At 42.1% G+C, this 21,475-nt stretch overlaps 1 protein-coding gene and 1 long non-coding RNA gene across 2 annotated transcripts in view; one reads left to right on the top strand and one right to left on the bottom strand.

Annotated features, from left to right (window-relative positions):
- Positions 1-7,460: 7,460 nt before the first annotated feature.
- On the bottom strand, positions 7,461-12,488 carry LOC127462359 (uncharacterized). The gene is made up of 2 exons (XR_007900424.1): positions 11,534-12,488; positions 7,461-7,773 (listed from the first exon to the last, which is right to left on the bottom strand). It is a non-coding gene; the product is annotated as an uncharacterized LOC127462359 (long non-coding RNA).
- A 24-nt stretch (positions 12,489-12,512) lies between these two features.
- Positions 12,513-21,475, top strand: part of TRAPPC10 (trafficking protein particle complex subunit 10) — a 42,329-nt gene continuing 33,366 nt past the window's right edge. Inside the window, exon 1 of the mRNA XM_051770889.1 lies at positions 12,513-12,826. Coding sequence (XP_051626849.1) covers positions 12,748-12,826 — 79 coding nt within the window. The 5' untranslated portion in view covers positions 12,513-12,747. The remainder of the gene's footprint in view (positions 12,827-21,475) is intronic.

The following is a 21,475-nucleotide window of genomic DNA, read 5'->3' as shown; positions in this document are numbered from 1 at the left end:
GCAGGGCAGCATTTGCAAAAGCCAAATTCAGCCGTGGCCTAATTATCTTGTGACATTTCTGGTTTTTTTCACTTCTCCAATGAAGTAACAAGTGGCTCTGGGCTAGTGGTTGCTCCATTTATGAGGAAAATCAGTAGAAGAATGAAACTAGGCAGGGTTTAGGAACATGTATAAATCTCCTCCTGCCTTGGCTGCAATGAAGTACAAATTCTACAAGTATTTTCAGAAAAATGCTATTTTTTTGTATGCTTCCTATCAGCTCAAAGCTCCTTGTCAAAGGTAGAGGAGTGCTACACTCCTGTTTTTTCCCATCTTTTAATTCAGCTGTAGCAAAGTGATCTAGTCAAGATTAGGGCTGGAAGCTGCATATTTTAACTGTAGATCTCCAGCAGGCAGATACACTTCAGGATGCTGTTACAGGCTGCTGCTTCCAGTCTGTGGAGGGAAGGCTCTTGTGGCACTGCTTAAGGCTCTCCCCTGGCATTCGTGTTTCCCCCATCATGCCAGGGAAGGGTGAGCCTTTTCATGGTGGTTTCCAGAAAGGAAGGCCATGCTGTGCCTTTGTCCACGTGGGACAAAACTCTCCACTTTATAACGTGGCCATGCAGGTCTTGTTCAGCAGAATGTGGGTCCTGCAGTTTGTTTGCCCACCAAGCATTTCCATTTATGAGGTGACACTTAAGATGAAGAGTTCATCTGAGCCAAATCCTGTCCAGCCCAATGTGGTGACTGGGGTGTGTAAGGTTGTCTCCTTAGGGATCAGCAGTCAGAAAACAGCCCCATACATTTGGTACAGTTACTCTTAGCAGGCAAGAGAGGACAGCAGATGGAGGACTGTAGACTGATGGCCACTGACTGCTGCCCCTTGCCTCCGTGCAGCAAAGCTGCTTTGTAGGTAAATTAAGTGGGGTCCCCTGTACCACAGAGCCCTAAGGCTTCCTGGGGGAAAATCCTTCCCATTGTGGTTACTCCTTTCTTCAAAAAATCGTGGCAAGTGCCAACTTTGAGCAAACAAGGCTGACTTGTTTTATGTACAAGTGGGCTTTCTCCCAGCTGTGAGCCCTCACTTTAAGCAATTGCACAAAAATGAGGTATAAGGAAAATGCAATCACTGCTGAAAGCTCTTTCCTGTTCTGCTGCTTCCCCTGTCCCACCCAGCACATAATCATGTAACTCTCATCATTTACAAAGCTTCATTCCAAAACTCAGATTTTCTTTAATCTAACCTTTTTTTCCCCTGTTATTTAAGAAGTTGAAGGTTTTCAGTACAGAGGATTTATTGAGGTTATAATGGCATAATCTACCAGGATGAAGAAGCATTGCTTCCTCTCCCTGCCAGCAGGTAGGTTCAGAGTGAGACTCACTAACTGAACATGATAAAAGTTTACCTGGCAAATCCCATAATTATTTTCTGATTAATTTAATGCTAATGGCTCACTTGAGGGTGGAGAAGACTTTCTCAAACTGCTAAGCAGTGCTTCCATGAAAGGGCTTTTGAATATTCTGCAGCTGTGAGGTGTGGACAAGACACAACCATGTGCTGCAGAGTGGAACCCTGTATTTTTGGGGAGGGAAACTGGCTCACACCGGGGTTAATTCCCTGTCAGATGGGAACAAACCAACACCATCCCCCCAGCACCCCTGTAAGATTAGTAAGGCAGGCAAGGGAAACCTGCAAACTTGTTATTTCCTGAGACTGTGCACTCTTTTTGCTGGCAGCCAGACAAGAAGGCAGCTGGCCTGTCTAAATTAAGTACCACACATAATGGAACATAAATTATTGCTGTTGACTCCAGCACGATAACGTGGTTAGGGAGAAAAAATTGCACGGAAGCAATATGGGTTTGTTGGGTTTTTTTTTCTTATTCTCAAAGGGATCTCTCAGTGGAGCAGCCTCTGGAGCTAATATTAGGTCTGGGAATTTTACAGGCACTAATAGGCTCAGGCACATGACTTCCTTTTCAGTCTGATGGGAGTCAAGTGTTTAATTCCCTTGGGCTTCTCAGGGATCTCAGCACAGATTCAGAAGCATCACCCAAAGCATGAGTACACCCAGACTTTCCTCTCTGGCTGCCCCAGGCAGGGAGAGATTCATTAATCCACCCACCAGAAGGGTAAGTGGCCCTGCCCTTGCTGTGCAAACTGTGATGAAACAGTTCTTGCCCCCACTCAAGATACAAAACAAAACATCATAACCATATAGTACTTTGACAAAAATAAGGTAACAGAATTGTGCCATTCCACTTGGAAGAGGAAACCTGTTCTCATTTATCAACAACTTGTGGAGGGTTCAAGATGACTTTTACTCCACTTCAGTTTGGTGCTTAGGGCAAGGTTCATGGTGCCTTTCTGTCTTCAGACACAGCTGGAAGAAAAATAACGGGGTGTTAAAAGTAGTGGAGGTTTGTTTGCAGGGCTGCTACAGGACAATAAATCTAAGTAGCATCATCTGTTAGAAATATTTAGTGCTTTATTATTTGGGGGGGCAGTGGTGGTCAGAGCAAGAACTGATGAGAGATTTCGTTGTCCTTTCTGTCCTGTCAATAACATGTTTTATTTTACAGCTGCCTCAGTAGCTTTATTACTAAGAGCACCGAGGTCTAATAGGATCAAACCCTGAAATAGAAACCTGTGGCAGAAAAAGCCTGTGTGTCCTTGATGTCTTTGTGATCTCAAAAGTTACAGTACTGTTGTGTCTCTGGCTGGTCAGCCCTCCTTCTCCATGAAATCACGTTACCCTGCCAGTTTAACCCTCTGTGAGGGGTTCTGCTGTCATGGCATTTTGGATATCAGGCCTTTTCTTCAAAAATGAAGGCTAGTGCTCATTTACCATCTGATGGTGGTGTAAGAAAAAGGTGTCCTAATGGGACTCACTCCTGGAAACACTTCAGATGCCAAACCCCACACTCCATTGCTGCTCCTGCACGTGGAAACATTTGGTGTCTCTGTAACTCCAGTTCATGCATAAAAGCTGTCCTCTCTCCCTACAAATTCAAAATGCTGAGTTTGGTTATACCTGTCATGCCACTGCAGAACAGAGTTCTACTGATCCAGAGCAGGACAAAACATAAGAACTCTGAAATGGAGGATTCTCATCGAAATATTTACTTCTAGGCAAAATGTGATGGCTTTCTGGGTCTCGTCTTCAGACTTCATTATTCTTGTAGTACTTCAGTTTTGCCACCCAGGGAGGACATGCCTAATGTAAGCTTGCAAGGGAATCTAATTTCTAATTAATAATGCATTTTAATTTAACAACTAATAATTTTTTACATGTTAATTTGGAAATGAGCTTTCCCTTGATGAATACAGAGAAGAGTATTTAAATAATGGTGTAACTCACTATATAAAGATTTCTTTCTTCCTTCTTCCCACCAATTTTACATGTCCCACTTGGACACGTGAGCTCTTCCCTAGGCTGCCATGATAGATAAACAGAGATCATAGAGTCATCCTCAGATGATCCTTAGAATCCTTAGAATAGATCCTTATTGCCTAGAAAATTGAATTAGAAATTTTATGGTCTAGTTCTTACCAACTTCAGTGCTCTTCAGAAGCTAGTCTTAAGCAGGAAGATAAATGAAGTAACAACCCAGAACTACTATTGCAATATGTTTGTGCAAAAACATAATTAGTTGATAAAGATTTACTTCATTAATGTTTCCTGTAATCTGTTTAAAGTGACTTCTAGAAATGACCACACATCTATGTTTCTAATAGTGTATTAAGTGAAAATGAATAGAGTCATGAATATGAGCTGGAGGAAATGGTTGTCTGATCTGTAGAGTCCCCAGATGAGGGTGTACAGGTGCAGACTGCACTGTATAGCTGATAAAACAACAGTGATTTACCTTGTGAGCTGTGAACAGGGAGCACAGGTTAAATACATCACGCTCTCTCTAAGCCCTCATAGCAGGCCATGACAGGTTTCCTGTATCTGGCAACGAAGTCACCTTGCTGGTGGTGGTACCAGAGCCCCTGCACTTGAGTTGTGCATGGAAACATCCCGTGGGGGTGTCTCCACCTCCCCCTTTTCCGAAATACAGCCAGTGTTCAAATTTGTATCTTTCTGTGCTTTTAACTCCTCTCAGGATACTATAACTTTCCAGGAAAACAAGAAATAAGCCCTAGGGTCTCCAGTCTCAAGAAGAAGTTGAAAACTACCCTGGAGTGTGAGTACCTTGGGACTCTTCCTTGGACCCTCTGCTACTCAGACTCTTGGTATAAATGAGAACAAAACTCCTCACACAAACCTTCTCTCTTGAGCGAGGAGAATTGCTTTTGATTTTCATGCATTAAGAGCTGCTGATACTGTGACAGCTGCTATGGCTGTGGGCTCAGCAGGACTGGATAGCAGGAAAAAGGGAGCTGCTCAGGGAGCAGGTTCAGAGCCCAGTGATTCAGAGAAGTAACATCCATGAAAAGCTGGGGAGACTGCTGGATGCTGTGGATTGGGATCTTGATGTTCCAGACCATCTAATTAGCCCTCCCTGCTGGCAGCTGAAGTGTTTCTGTTTTGCAGCTCGGGTCCATTCTGAAAATAGTCCAGAGCTGCAGGAACTCCTGGGGTTTGAGAGCCTGCTGGCACCTGACCTTGTTTCTGCCAGTGCTGATTGAAAAGTTGTTTGAATTTCAGCAGAGCTGTGAAAGGCTCCAAGGTCGCTGCACTACTGCTACGTTGGTTTCTAAATGAGTTTGAGTGACTCGGGAAACAGATATAAATGACCTGCAAGGGGAGAAGAAAAGGAGACAAGTCAGCTGCAGACATCACCAGGTTGAATTCCTCTGGTGTTTGAAATTAGCTTGGAATAAGAGCTGTCACATCTGCTTTTTCCTCTTTTTTCTTTTATGCTGTTCATGTGGGATAGGGGGAGAAAGCCCAGTTGCTGGTACTGTTAGACACCTAATATAAACATACTGATAATGTTTATACTCTCACACTCAAAATTTCATGCTTTAAACTTTTTCTTCTTTACTGAGGTGGATCAGTGCACTTGTAACACACTCAGCAGTTGTTCTGTGAGTCCAAATGCTTTTCTCCTCGTGTCTGCAAGGTAAAGCTGCCTCTGATAACTTGAACATGCTGCCTTTTTGTAGCCTCTTCGCTGGATGAGCGGGATTTTTGAGAACTATTCAAAGCATTTCTATGATTTCTCATTTTTCTCTCCATTTCTTCAGGCTGTTAGCTTTTCCTCACCCTTCCTGAAGGTCTTTGATCCCACATTTGAGCTTTGTCCCCTCTGCTTTGTCTTGGTGGTCGTTTAGGGGTTTCAGAACAAGGACACACGCAGCTCTTCCACAAGGTTCAAATCACTTCCTCTGCATTCCCATATTTTCCTAGCTCTGGTGATGAGGGGCAGTTCACACAACACAGCATTTTCTGTTGCAGAAACACAGACAGAAATCTATGGATGAAGTGAAAATACTCTAGAATAGAGCTGCTATGGAAATGGATTCCCCATGCTGATTTTGTTGCTATTAAATACACTTCAGTTGATGATTTTTTTCCCCAACAATATGAAATAAAAAGCCAGAATTCTGATTATTATGTACCATGAATGATCAGTGGCTGACATACTCATTTAAAAAGATAAGGTAGCTTTTAAAGGGTTCATTTTGAAAAAAGAATTCACTTTACAATATTATAAAATGATTTTCCCAAATGTAAAAATCTTGACTATTTTTTCTATGTTTCTGCAGGTGGCTGTGAATTCATTAGATAAGTTAATTAAAAGCAGAATTTCCTATGAAAAATTCATTCAGTTAAAAATAACCAACGGACTGCATGCAAAAGTGTTTTATTCATTACAACCCAGAGATGACAAAAAGTTAAGTAAGCATTAATTTTTACTTCCTTTCCTACACAAATTAATTAATTGTAGAGCAAAACCAGCACATATTTTCTTTGTACAATAAGGTGAAATGCCATTTCTAAGCTGACATCGAATGCATAAATCAGTAACTTGTGGTTTGAATGTTCACCTTAAAATCTCAAAGTCTGGGCAAAGAAATGAAAGTACTTAAAGTGCAAAGGAATTCCTTCAGTTAACTATTTAATGGGGTAAACAGATTGTGACTCATTTTCACAGCAGTTTGATTATCAGGAATTATCTGAACTATACATTTGCTTCTATCCTGATTCCTTGAATAGTTCTTTCTTTGGGATAAGGTTTCCTTAAGTACATCTATAAAACTTAGTAACAGTTTGGGTTTTTTAATCCCAAACACCATATAGAGTGAAGGCCATCTCAGTGGAAGCCCATGGACTTCACTATCCATTTCTCCCCTAAATATGAATTACCAAAAGTATCAAAGGAAAAGGTGAGAAATCCCTGCAAGCAAGGATTTATCTTTTAACCTCACTGGAAAAATTCCTTTGAACTTTCCCTAAAGGTGGAAGTTGATGCTCAGTCAGGAGGCTTTCTATAGAAATTCCTTTAGAGTTTTTCATTCCAAACCTTGCTGCTGTCCAGATAAAGTTGAACATTCAGATATTCATTTTCCCATGCAGTTTCTCTTTGGTATTAATTTTCAGATCAGACAGGATTTGAACTTTTGGTATAAAATCAGATATATAAGCTCTCTCCTACCATTTCAGCTAGAATTGTCTATCTGCCTATAGGCTCTGCCTACAGGCTCTAAGTGGCAGTGACAGGATGTCAAAGTTGGGATATTATTTCATTATCTCTGGCTTAAACCTACACCAAGTCATCTCAGGGAAACCAAGCCAATCTGTTAAATGAGATTTCTGTAAAAACAAGCAGAGCTGGGCACACTGTAACTGGTACTCATTTTTGTGCCTATGTTGAAAGCCCTGAGAAAATCTCTTCAAGACCCTCTAAGCAACTGAAAGTTGGCATTATGATGATCTAAATTGTTTAGACATTGCACTGGGTCTGGCTGGGATGGAGTTAATAGTGGCTCATACCACACTGTGGTGTGAATTTGGGGCAAAAGTGGTGTTGACAACAAACTAAAGTTTTGGCTGTTGCTGAACAGAGCCTGCACAGCATCAAAGATTTCTCTTTTTCCCACTCTTCTCCTCCAGGAAGTAGGTTAGGGTAGGCAAGACATTGTGAGGGGACACAGCTGGGACAACTGATCCCAATTGGCCAAAAGGCTTTTCCATACCATACAATACCATAAGGTCATGGTCATCAGTTAAAAATAAGGTAGAGGAAGGGAGATTTTTGGCTCCCAAGTGGCTTCTGTTTGGGTATTGGTCTGTGTGTGGGAGGTGGTGAGTGATTTCCTTTGCTTCATTTTTGTCTTTTCTTCACCTGTTAAACTGTTTTTATCTCAACCCATGTGCATTCTAACCTTTAATCTTCCTCTTTTCTCCCCCTGTCCCACTGGGGATGGGGAAGAAAGGGGTTGTGTGGCTGCTGGCCAGGGTTGACCCCCCCACCTGACACAGAAATGTTAGAGTGTGGTCAGACACGGAGACTATACAGACAAAATTTTTCATGGAAGATCTTTATTTGGATTTTATGTGAATTAAAGGATACAAGACATTTTACATTCATGACTGTTACTGCTAGCAAATCCTGGGATCCCAGGATCTCCCACGGTACCCCTGGGCCCCCCTTATCTTACAGGCCATCAGGCACACAACACTGGAGAGGGGGAATCAAATTGCACTGTGGACACTACTGCTGGTTTTGTCTTCATCCTGGCCAAAACCTGGCATAGGAGTTTTATTGTCCTCCTATCACACCCTTGCCTGCTGGTGATTATTTCCTTTCATCAACACCATTCTTTCTGTTTATATTCCTTTCTCTCTCGGCCTCCCCCAGATAGGATGGTTGATACAATTTTCAAGCTCAGCAGGAACATTTTCAAACGTGGAGTTCTCCCTGTAATGGACATTCCATCAAAACATAAGGCAATTAGGGGTACACTTTAACTGCTTTCCTTCCTTTGTCCTGCTGCTTAAATATTTGAAAGAATTTCAATAAGCGTTGTCCCAGTAGGGACCCAAAGACTGACATCATGTTTTAGGATTTAATGTTATAACAACGAGCCAGGGTTTAATTAACCTTCTCACTCCTTGAGAGACCTGAGACACAGGATCCAATTCCTCACAAATCCACTGCTGCTTCTTTTGCAGTTACTGAGCTCATTAATCTCTGTGATACTGTATTTAGGGGTACAGCTATATTTTATTTTGGTCAAGTTGAAGTGCTAAGTATTTTACAGAGACAATGAAATTCCTTGTCCTGCCTTGCAGAGAACATCATTTAAACAAACCAGTAACAGAAGAAGAGCAAGGGGGAAAAGAAGGAAATGGAAATTCAGGAGCAGAAAAAGGTGTGGGATATCTTGATTTCCCATTTGCTTGACACGTGTGCCATGTGGGTTTGTGCTTCAAAATATGTGAAATATGATAGAAAGGGATGATGAGAAATTTAACCCCCTGTTTATATTAATCACGGTACAATACACACAAACAGCACACTTGAAACCAGTTTCTTTCCCTGTAACAATCCCCACCTTTCAAGTCAAACTTCATTCCTTCTCCAGGAGAGAGAGAGTTCCCAAAAGCCACAGAAACTGCCCATGAAACTCGCCTAACCCAAAACGAGCCACACAACACTGATGGGAGTGCCTGCTGGCAGTGACCATTGGGTGTTTAAATCTAACTCGTCAATAAGAAGAAACATTACAGAAGAACAACTGCAACCACGCAAAATTTTGATGGAGAAAATCTTAAACTCTCTACAGTATCTTATAAATTCTATTGCAGAGAGAAGCTGTGAAATGAGGGAGGAGTGACATGGCTGCATGATCAGAGTGCACATACAAAGTTGGGAGAAGTAGACACCACCCACTGCTGTTGAGACACTTAATGAAGTGCAGTTCAACAAAGTTATTGTGACGTGCAGAGTCTGCATTTTCAAATGTAAGGAGTGAGTTTGTGTGCCTTGGTTTGGGAGAGAGAGTCTGTTTTTTTCTGAGGTTGCTTTTCCTGCTGGTGTGCTGCCATCCACCCAGAATCCTGTTCCTGTACATACCCACCCAAGGGAGTCAATGGTGTGTGCTACACCTCTGTTCAGCCAGCACACCTCTGATGCCTTTGCACAGAAGCCAGACTGTGGAGTAGGGGTGAGAAGAAACTCCTGGTGTGCACTTCTGTCCAAACCAACTTGAAATCCAGAAGAAGACAAGATGCATAGGCTTGGAAACCAAGAAACTCTTCCAGTAACATATATGCAGTCTTCTCATGCAGTCATACAGATGCCTCCTGGATTAACCTACTCCTTTATACTGTGCCTCCAAGTCAAAATCCATCCCAGCCGTGACCTACTTGGGCACTAAGCCTATGGCTGGAATAGAAATGATAATGCTGATACGTAGGAGAAGCATTGTACAGGCTCTGTCTGGCCATAAACTACCTCAAGTTCAGCTCCTCCTCTCTGACTGACTCCTCATTCAAAGTGCAGCTATAATTCTGCTCTGCTAACATGGCTACAAAAAAAGTTTCAGGCACCTGATACCCAACAATCTGAAATGGTGAAGAGAATTCGCCAATTGCTTGGCCAAAGAGACTGATTTGTAGGCAAGAATGAAATTGTATCTTGCCAAGCATGTAAGGTTGAAAAACTGGTGAGAACTGTAGCACCATGATGGCTTGGTGTCTATAATATCTTTGTGCATAAAAAACAAGTGTTCACTTAAGCCATGTATGATTTCTAGTAGAGACAGAGAGTATTTTAGACATTGTTGGTTTAAAGGCAAGAGGAAAAGGAAAAATTCAAATTGCCATTCAAGTGGTCCCTTTTTCCCTCTGCCACATTTTCCTCAAAAGAAAAATTTCATCCATTCATTTCAAAATGCAAGGTAAAAGCACAAAATTGCCCAAGTTCCAATTTCCAAATGCTTTATTTTTCTTTCCTCTGACTAGTTTGTTATAAAAGATCTACTTTTTCCATCAGAGACCAGTCAATTTCACTCCCCTGTCAAACTGACTTTCAAGTATTTTTGGCAATTAAACACCCGAGAACACAGTGAAAAATTGTTTTCCTTAGTCTTTTACATCTCCTTGCCTATATTAATGTGTCTGTCTCCTTATTTTGGGAGGGGAGGTCAGGGGAGAAGATGAACAAGAGAGGAAATTCAATATATATCAAATTCTGTGGTGATTAAAACGTTAATCCCAATGAACTATGGACCTTAGCTCTAATCTCTGACAAAAAGAGATAAGCACATTTGACTTGGGTTTGCCTGTTTCCCTGCCTGTGATTTTTAGGACTGTGCAGGACCTTTTGACAGATGCATAAAATGAGTTACTTTGGAGTTACTGTGAGGAATTTATAAATTTTTGCATGTGCATATAACGATGTTTTTCTTTTCTGTTTTAGTAAATCATGTATTTGCCACAAATTTATTACCTCTACTGTAAAATTATGCATGTGCTAACATTTTTAAAACAAATTTGTGCCACGATATGTCTTGACTCCCACAGCACTAAAAAAAAAGTTAGTGTCCAGCTGCTCACCTAAAGCTGAAAATCAGATATAACATTTTATTGTTCTATATGAGATTCTTAAAGTTCTGGCCTTGTAAGGAATATTGTATTTAACTGTGCCAAGGAAACAAGTCTTGTTACAACCAAGGTGAAAGAGAAGTTCTGTGCAAATGTTGGTGAAAATACTCAAAGAATTAGAAACAACAATTAATCCCCAAAGTAAAACAGCAGAGACAAAACTGGGAATATTCAGCAGCAGTATGGGATGAAACATGTTACAAGGGTGCTGTAATTATACTTGAAACAACATTGTAAGCCTAGAAAACATGGTTAACGTTTTGCTGCAAGAATATGCTAAACAAATTGACTTCTGTAAATACTTGAACACCCAAACCACCTGTGCACAATTTCACTGTGCAATAAAGAGTTATGATTAATATACAGACTATTTATAGTCCTACCTTAGATTTCATTTGGTTTTACACATGTATGCAGTGGGTTTTGTGTTTTTACCCCCTATAGTAGACTACTTTCAATATGCTCTTCTATATGTTATTTATTCCTATTTAAGATACTAAGTCTAAATCCTCTAAGTTTGGGATTCTTGATTCTGAAGAAACTGCAGACGACCAAGGCAAACAGTAGATTTATTTAAAACAAAGGAGTAGCATCTCAGTCTACAGCAAAACAAGGGTCAATTTTATGAGTACAACTAATTAGACCCAACAGAAATGTAATATAATATTAGTTCTATGCATTAAAACCCCCAACATTATAAACCCTTAAACTTCAAGGGCCATATTCACTTATACGTTTTAACTGCTATGCATTGCTCTGGAAAGTAAATATACTTATGATTGTGCCTCCTTTGAACGAGCCAGTTTTGCACTTGCATCTCATTCACCTCCAATTACTCACCTGCTCTTGCTCTTTCCTCTTCCCTGTAATCCTCCCTCTGTGCTCACACTCCATACACACAACTCCTCACCCTTTCTTCTTCATGGTTTCCCTGCTCCAAGAATCTGACTAGTGAATTACATTAGTGAATTACAGGGCCTGATTTACTATGATCTCTAAAGCATATCTTCAAGGTGGCCTGCAACAAAAGTGCCTGAAGTATTTGAGGTCAGTGGAAAACATAATCCCTAATGCACTTCCACTGAACTACCGAGAACAGCCATGGGAATGTCACAGGCTCCAAAGGACGAAACATGTGCTGCAGAGTTCCTGTGAGGATGTTGCTTTTCCGTACCTGGGCAGAAAAGAAGAAAACAGTAACTCCACATTGCCACAGGGGAATTATTCAAAGGTGGTGAGCAGGGGCTTAAATCCACTTGTGGAAACTGGCGACGCACTTGCCACAGACCCCCCTCCTTGCCCTGGGGCACAGGAGCAGCCCAGGGCTCTGCCTCTTTAAAAGCATCAGGCCACTGCCCGCAAAGTCCACCAGAGCCTCAACAGAAGCCTTGCAATGAATTTAAATGAAGTCTTTAATAAAGAGCATCTCTCGTACGAGGAGAGATTGTGGGAGCTGGGCCTGTTTAGTCTGGAGAAGGCTGAGCGGGGATCTCACCTACACCGTCAGAGGACGATGCCACGCTCTTTTCGGTGGTGCCCAGCGACGGGACGAGGAGAAACGGCCGTAAATTAAAACATAAGAAGCTTCACCCTCAACATGAGGAAGAACCTCTTTGCGCCGAGGGCGCTGGAACAGGGCGGGCGCGGAGTCTCCCTCCCTGGAGACATCCCAAACCCACCTGGGCGCGTTCCCGTGTCACCTGCTCCAGGTCACCCTGCCTCGGCACAGGGGGCTGGACTGGGTGATCTCCAGAGGTCCTTGCAGCCCTAAGAATCCTGTGATTCTCCTGGTTCGTGCCGGCGGACCGGGGGGCTCTGCCCCTCAGCTGCCTCGGCGGTGTCAGGGCACCCTCCGTCCCCCGGGCCGCGCTTCCCCTCCAGCCCTGCGCTGCATTCCCCCCTTTTCCGGGTTCTCCCGGCGGCGGCGCTCCCCGGAAGCGGTAATGCCTGGCCGGTGATCCAGGAAGCGGATGAGTCTCTCCCGCCCGCCTTCCCCTCCGGAGCGGCGCTGCGGGGACGCGGGGAAGGGGGTGGGGGGAGGCGGGAGGGGGGGCGGCGGCAGCGGCACCACCGTCATCATCATCATCATCATCATCATCATCCCTTCATCCCCGTCCCGTCCCGTCCCGTCCCAGCCCCCCGGCGTTGTTTCCATGGCGCCGGGCGGGCGGGGGAGCCGGGGCTGACGACCCCGCCCGCTCATGGACCCCGCCGAGGAGGAGGAGGGCAGGGAGAAGCCCCCGGTGATCTACACCATGGAGAACAAGCCCATCGTGACCTGTGAGTGCTCGGGGGGGACGCGGGGGGGGGTCCGGCCGGTGCCCGCTCCGGGCCCGGGGCTGGGGGCGGCATCCCCGGGCTGGGGGTGCGGTGGTGGCAGGTTTTGGGGGGCTCTCCTGCAGCTCCGGGTGCCGCGGCCGCCACCCCCCTACAAGGGGATCTGATGGCGGGTTTTGCCTCTTCTGTGGTGTCGTGTCCTCCCTCCCCTTTTAATGACAGTGGGCAAACTTGGGGTTGTTTCTGCAGTAAATAACAAACCGGGCGTCACGCTTACAGGTGCTTTAGGGGGAGAGGTTGGAATATAGCGATAAATCTTGAACCCCGAACTTCTTGCCGGCGAGGTTTGTGCGGCTTTGCTGGCGGTAAAGAGGAGTTACGAGCGGTGAGGCATCCTCTGGGGTGATCCCACTGATGGATTCCCGGTGACATTATAATTTAATCTTTGACTACTGTCCCTTGGGTTTCTCCTCTGGGGCAGTTCAGTGAACAAACGGGATCGCGTGGTTCCAGCGATGGATTAGCTCTTTCAGATGTCGGAGGCAGGTCCTGGTGTAAAACGTGAGCCCCTGTGCTCTTACAGGTACAGAGGGACGCACACAAAGTTCACTTGAAACAAGCACGGGAACTAGGCTGGACATTAGGAGGCATTTCTTGTGGTCAAACACTGGAACAGGCTCCCAAGAGAGGTGGTTGATGTCCCGAGTCTGTCAGTGTCTAAAAGATATTTGGACAGTGTCCTTAACAACGTGCTGTAAGTTTTGGACAGTCTGAAGTGGTCAGGCACTTGGACAAGATGATCCCTGTAGGTCCCTTCCATTCTATTCTAACTACGTCTATAGTGCTGTTAATAAAAAAGTAACATGATCAGCACAGAAAATTCTGCTTTTTCTTTTTTAACAATAGGTAACCAGTGGCTGCTCTTAGTCAAAAGTCTCTCCATCCATAATGTAACAAGCTACGTATTTGCTTGTTATCACTGGAACACTGGGAATGCTTTATGTGCCTGTGAAATAGAAACTGTTTCACAGTTGTGTGTTGTCTTATTATGGAGTGAGCTTTTATTGGTGATTAAGGTCTTAGACCTTATTTAGAACTAGTATCCAACTGTAACCTTGTAACTGTTTAGTTGTGGAACTCTGTGTATGTATTTTCTCCAGACTATTTTATAAATGTGCTTTTTTTTTTCTTAAACTTTTTGCTTTTTTCCTTTTTCTCTTTCTTTTTGATGCAGTTTATACACTGAAGTGAACAATACCTGTATTGAACTTTTTCTGCTCACCTGTTTTTGAAATCCATTTCGCTTCAGATTTCAAGTCAGAAAAATGTACATATCAGAAACACCTGGAGGATATTGCTGTCTTCCTTGTTGGTCTTGTGCTGCTGTTCAGGCTATGAGGGAATTGCCTTTTAAATTTTCTGGCTTTATGCTGTATTCAGAATTGAGGAGTCTCTCTGAGTGTAGTAGGGGGAGATGATGGTGGTGCAGGTCAGTCCTTGCTGTTCCTCTATGATTTGAATAAGTAACATTTTAGTCTGTTGAAGTACAAGCAGTTAGTACTCTGAGACTGTAGTATTTCAAATTAATGCATTCAACAAAAATGACTTACTTGAAGAAAAGCTCCTCTAAGCATTATATTGCCAGTGATTTATGAAGAAGCTTGGCCTTTTAGGGGAAGAATTGAGTTGGCATTGGTTTGTTAGAAAACACATTAAAAGCCAGGATATTAGAAGCTGCTCAACAAATACAGTTTATCTTTTGTTTTGTGGTTCCAGGCAGTTGGAGCTCTCTGGAATAACTGCCCCATCCAGCAGGTGCATGTGAGGGGAAAACAGACATGAGAGAAGATGGCTAGTTTTTCATTATATGAAGGGAGAATGAAGGCTAAGTGAGGTTGCTTTTCAGAACATAAGTATTTCCTTTTGCTACAAGATTTATATTAATATCTGTCAGATTAATGAAATATTGTTAATTTTTAGGGTTTGTCCTTAAGGAAGAACTGAAGGGGGAATTTTGTTTGGAATGAAACTTCTTTTCAGCACTGTGCATACCAGAGTTGTTTTGTAAACAAATGTTTTTATCTACTTGAAATAAATTTAACAGTACTCTGAAAGGAATGTTCCTTTGGTAAAGAGAGTTATGCTTTAAAATCTGTGAGTTAGGCTGTATTGTAACAGCAGTTAGTTGCTATATTGGTACAATCCTGAATTCAGCACTCTATATATGTACAGGCTTTGGCCTATGGAAAAAAAAATGGCAGGTTCCACGGGTCTGGGATATTTGATGCCAATTGCAAATGCAGTTTTTGTCACTACTTCTTTCATGTTAGTACTGCAAGTTAATCATTCTGCCCTTAGCAGTTGTGTGTAGGTGATTTAGCCTTGTATTTATGGTGTTTGTATTAGAGGCAAAACCCTGTGGTTTTAATAGAGAGCTTTTAGATTCATAGGAGTCAGCTAGGCTTGAAAAACTTCTGGAGACTTTTTCTTTAGGCGAACAGACCACCATATTTTCTAAGTGTGGAAGAAGTAGTATATTCACAGGAAGTTGCTGTGAAGTTGCTTTTTCCCCTTTTCTCAGTGTGAAAGCATCCCAGAGTATTAAATCATTCTCGTCAGTTAGGACTGAGTGCTGTGCTGACTCATTTCCAAATTAATTCGAGTCAAATTTTTTATACCGTCAGTCTTGCTAGATTGTAAACCCACTGGGGAGTTTCACTGTCCAGCTGTGGTTCTGCTCTCTCTGGCACGTTACCTTGCAAACTCTAAATTCAAGTTTGTAGCAATTTATCTGCATTGCTACCAGACCTTGTAAGCTTACAAAGCATTTTGAGTCAGCTTCTAGCTTTCTCACTGCTGTAGAAGTATTGTTTTTAGCATAATTAATTTTTTTTTTGTTTTATTTGCACAGGCAATTTGAGTGTTTGCATCAGACATCTTGAACTGGGGTAGCTTCTGGGCTATGTTGACTTGACATAATCTTTAAAACAATGCAGATTGCTTTCCTAGGAAACCCAAACAATGTTGCTTCCTTCTCACGAGGCCTATTTGAAACTTTGAGAAAGTCTTTGGAGCTTCAGTATAATGTTGTTGCGTATATCAACCAAAGAACTCATCCTTATGTAGCTGATTTGCACTTAAATTATTAGCTCTGTCTATCCATATGAAGAGGAGGCTGAAGACTAAAGACAATCCTGCTAAATGAAGTAATTAATAGGTTTTTCAGAGCTTTCCTACCAAGCTGTTCTTCTGTCAGTCTTCATGCAGTTGTGGAATATTCTTTCTCAGCTTGTAGTATCTGTTTATGTATTGTGTGTTTGCATGTTTGCTCTCACTCTCAATACACTGTGGTAGCACAAGGAAGTTTATGTATAATCTTTGGAGGAAGTTGGGATGATGTGTTGCTGTCATCTGGTCCATGTTCAGAGTGTGATACAGCAAGAGCAAAACCATCAGTAAAAGCATTGTAGGCCTGAGAACAGAAAATGTTGGCAATTATCTACAAGAGCAGCGTAAGCAGAAAGGTTAATAAAAATAAGGGGTAGGGAAAGAATTTTGTATCTTTCTGTGGTGAAAATAAATGCTAGCAGTTAAAGAATATCATTCTGAGACTGGAAGAGCTTGATTCAAAAGTTCTTCTGTTACTAGTAGGTAGATGTAATAAAAGAATGTGCCAACAAGAAGTGGGATGTAGCCCAAGTGATTATAATGATTTGCTGCTAGTGAAACCATTTAAACAACTATATCCTATAAATGGATTTTTCCTGTTCTCAAACAGAACTCCTGTCTGCATTATAAGTCATAACTATCGTGTAGTTGATCCATTATTCTGTGCTTAAATATTTGATTACATATGTCATGAGAAGAAGCAGCATATTCTTTTTAGTGATTTAGTAGTGTAGTATTAAAGTTTTGCTAAAAGGATTTTCTTCTCTTAGTGAATCAGCTATGATTTTTACATAGCAATTAAGCTGTGTTGTGTTTTGGTTTTTAGACCTCTTTTGAATATGAATTTGGGCTCGGGGGAGGAGGACTTTTAAAAGATATAAATACAAAAACCCCACCAACCTTCCAGAACTTCAGGTGGAATGCACTTATAACAGGCTAATGAGTTAAGAAAAAAAGATTCATAGTAAGACTTTTTACCAGGGGAAAAATAAGTGGGATCAGAAAGGTTAGCTGTGACTGATATTTGGGGATAAAAAACAAACAAAACCACACCAAAGTGTAGTCTTAGCACTGCGCTCTTTTAAAGGTATTCAAAGCCTTTTATCTCAGTTGACTGGGCTTGTCATTGCTATCAAAGGCAAATATTTGTATTCTTTAGTCATCTGACCTCAGGAGTTTTTGTTTTACACTGCCTATGTAGTTAGTGGGTTGGGATAATTTCCTCTAGAGGAAAAAAAAAAATCATTGTGGGATATTCAGATACTACAGTGACAAAGCCTCTAAGCATCTAAGAAGTTTGGAATCTGTTAGGAAAAAAATGGATTATTGAGGATTTTAGGTGCTTTTAGGCAGGTATCAAACTAAAAAATGTCAATATTTTATGGTTCTTTCATATCAGACAGCTGCAAAGAGTACTGCTGGGGAGTTGTGGTAAGGAGGTCATTCTGATTTTGATCATTCCTGTACAAATTCACAGCAGAACAAGTGTCCTAGACAGGGCTAGAGGGAAGTAGGGGATGGCTGCACTGATATGATCTACCAAAATGTCAGGGAGAAAGACAAGGAGGAAAGAGTCACAGGGTGGTTTGGGTTGGAGGAGACCTTAAAGATCATCCCATTCCAACCCCCTGCCATGGGCAGAGACACCTTCCACTACACCAGGTTGCTCCAAGCCCCATCCAACCTGGCCTTGGACACTTCCAGGGATCCAGGGGCAGCCACAGCTTCTCTGGGCAACCTGTGCCAGCGCCTCACCACCCTCACAGGGAAGAATTTCTTCCTAATACCTAATCTAACCTTGCCCTCTTTCAGTTTGAAACCCCTTGTCCTCTCACTCCATGCCCTTGTCCCAAGTCCCTCTCCATCTGCCTTGGAACCCCTTTAGGCACTGAAAGGGTCTCTAAGGCCTCCCTGGAGCCTTCTCTTCTCCAGGCTGAACCACAACTCTCTCAACCTGTCTCCAGAGCGGAGGTGATCCAGCCCTTTGAGCATCTTTGTGGCCTCCTCTGGACCTGCTCCAGCAGGTCCATGTGTCCTTCTCACACTGTGGGCCTCAGAGCTGGATGCAGCACTGCAGGTGGGTCTCACCAGAGCAGAATAGAGGGACAGAATCACTGCCTGTGACCTGCTGGCCACACTTCCTTGGATGCAGCCCAGGACATGTGTGGCTGTCTGAGCTGCCAGGGCACATTGCCGGGTCACCTCGAGCTTCTCCTCAGGGCTGTGATCAGTCCATTCTCCGCCCACAGTTTGTGAAGTGTTTAGATAAGTGGTAAAGGCCCTGCCTTCTGAACTTTGTAACATGGAAAGAAAGGAAACAGGTTCTCTATCCTTTCTTCTCTGTCTCCAGAAGTGTTTCTTTTTAATGCATAACGCTTGAACATCACTGTTTCAATATTAGTGTGTTAGTGTTACCACTTCACATAAAGAAGCACCCTACACTTGCCATGGCATCCCTGAAAGAACTACTGTGTTTTTTCTGTATTTGGGGTTTGTGTGTTGACAAGCAGGTGGGGAGCAGATTAATTCAGAGATACATAGCTTAAAAGCTGAGATAGGTGCCCCACAGGCTATGGGTTAACTTTTTCCCCCCCTTTAATCAAATTTTAAAATAAAGAATCAGAACATGTATCAGATTCATAATAGAAATGTAAAATATATATAAATTTGAAATATTATAAATTTATTAAATTGAATTAGAGTATTATTTATAAAATAATTGTATTAGGCAAATTTAATATAATAAAACAGAAGATGTGCGTTTCTAATTGTGTTTTAAGTGTTAAAGGATGACACTTCAGTGTTACTCCCTAATTATCATCTCAGTTGGATTTTTAGGTCTTATTTAAGTCTGTTGATTCTAAAAGAAGAAACCCCTTCTCTAGAAGGGTGCTTGATTTTAGTTATGATACTATGCCAGAATTAATTCTCTTTCCCATATACGCACATCCTTCCTTTTCCTTTTTGGTTGTATCTGATTGTCACTTACACTCTGGCTGGGGGCAGCTTTTCCCCATTACTGACAGTCATAGGATGGTTTGGGTCTCACATTTACTGAAATGAATTTGCTGTGATACAGTTGAGTTGTCATTTGGGTTTTTTTTTTCCTTCTTTTTCCAACCTCCCCTCCCCCAGCTAAAACAACCTCCCCCCCTGCTCCTGAGAAAACCCGATAAAGAAACCTACAGCAAAATCTTTGAAGCAATTCTCAGACTTTTGTGCAGGCTTTTGTGCTGTGAATTTGAATTCCAGGGTTACTTGTGGTTTTGGAATGTTTTATTCATAATTCATAGAATTCAGTCAGATACAAGTCCTAGCTACTTACTAGTCCTGATGTTGGTCCTGTGTCAGTGCTGTGTTAGTGTTGCCTGCTGATAACTTCATTTTCAGTGTTCTTGACTTGAGCAGCTCAAACATGCTGATTACAGTAGATAGCAGGTCTAGTTGAGCAGAACCTGAAATGTTACAGCCCTTTGGGTGTCGATAATATGTGGTAGCAGCGTTTGCTTTGTGTTCAAAAGACAGACAATGTGTTTTGCATTGAAGGTCTGTTCTCTTTTTTCTTCTAATCCTAGGGGACAGTCTTTGCCTTGATCATAAAACACATTCTTATGTGTATTTTATATGCCTTCAAAACCAACACACAAGGAAAAATTGACTGGTTTTAAAATGAATATCCCTTTCTTAAGCTGATAATGTGACATGGCTGTCTGGAACAGCACAGTGCTTAAACATGGTCCTTTAGTAGTTCCTCTGTATTCTGTAGTAGTCCTTTTTATTTAAGATGTTGAATTCTGACATTTTTTGTGGCATACATTGAATTTTTAGGTGCAGTATAGACAGAATGCTTTGGTATGCTCCAGAGGGTGGTTTGTTCTTTCCATCAGGCTCGAGGCTTCACGGGCTCTCATTTTGATGTGGTCATCAAACTGTTGCTAAATCACTAAGCCGTGTTTCACTTTCTGTGGGCAGTAATGAGTTGCAGATCAATAGGCTGTTCTCCATGGCCTCGCTCATAGAGGTGTAACTTGGTATAAAACAGCATTAACAATCCGACTTAACACTTGTTTCAGTATCCATTTTAGGCATTTGTTTGCAGTCTTAAATAATACTGGGTAAGGTACACTTAATTCAGACAGGATGGAGGTGAAGAGTCAAGAATAAAGTACTCTCTGGAGACAAGGCTAAAGCAGGAATAGTTGAGTGGTGGTTTTTTTGTTTTTATTTGGCTTTTTAGCTAGTCTTTGTATTGTTGAATAATAGTTAATGTGGTCAGGCATCAGAAGAGCTGGTTTTGGTTATTCTGGCATTTAATCAGACTTGTAGAATTTCATAATTTTTTTTTAGTTTACTGTGTGGTGATAGAATTATGCTAATGCAGGCAATCAAAAGAATATATATGAGAAAATTGAGAAAAGGTGAATGGACTAGGAAAGGATTTCCAGGATAAACTAAAGCATGTAAAGTACTGTGGAGGTAGTGCCTGGCTGTGTGCCTGGAGGTGGGATTGTGTGATGGGAGGGAGAAAAAAGGATTTCAGGTACTTCTCCAGCTGTAGCATCCAGTTCTACAGGAAGATGAGAAGATAATCTTCCTGTTCTATGTTCTATGCAATGGCACATGATTGTGGAAAGGAAACAGGTGGAAAACTACCAGGAAATAGCAGAATTGCCTATATGGCTGTTAAATTCTTAATTGGAAAATGTAGCTCTTCAGCTCAGGAAATAAAGGATTTTTCAAGAATTAAATTGCAGTCTGGTAGAGGAGGATGTAGCTGGCCAGAGATGAGGCAATAAGGAGGAAGTACAGCAAAGGGAACATGCACATGAGAGGTTTAGTAAACAGTGCCATTAAACATCCTCATTCTCCCAGATTCAGAGAGGGCATGTGACACATCAGGTTTTAGAACTAAGAGCAAGTGGAGTGGCAAATATGTTTTTGAGCCGACATGCTTCTCATTTGGATGTGTGTCTTTGCCAGACATCCAATGCCATGTCTTCTATGTAAGTATCATAAAGACTCCTTGGGTACAGTCGACTGGTCAGTTTGGATTCAAACATGTGTGACAGAATACCTTGTTCCAGAGTTTACCATTATATATAGTTTGCCATCTCTTTGCCAAAGGTGCTGATAACCATCAGAAGTTGGACAGACTTACTTTAAGCCTGTCTTTTCCTTGTCACATCCTTCCTATACCCAAAGGAAAGCAACAGAATTTAAGAATTGTTAGGAACAGGCTGCTGATAATATATTCTTTTCATATGGTAGACATTACATTTTGTTCTGACTTGTATGTACAAGTAGCTATTGCAGCAGTGGTGTCTTCAATGTAGTTGTTTGGAGTGATTTAAGCCTAACCATAGATCTGTGGGTCACTGTAGGGCCAGACCTCACACTTCTGAGGCCTCAAGAACAGCCTGGTGGTCAGGGAGGTTTTTTGTATTGACAGCAGCCCCAGAATAATGAGGAGAGAGGAATCAAATC

Source organism: Manacus candei, unplaced genomic scaffold, assembly GCF_025592945.1.
Source record: "Manacus candei isolate 608988 ecotype Guabito, Panama unplaced genomic scaffold, ASM2559294v1 h1tg000126l, whole genome shotgun sequence".
NCBI classification, from domain to species: domain Eukaryota; kingdom Metazoa; phylum Chordata; class Aves; order Passeriformes; family Pipridae; genus Manacus; species Manacus candei.
The sequence above is the reverse complement of the archived record's forward strand: the minus strand, read 5'-3'. Positions and strand labels throughout refer to the sequence as shown.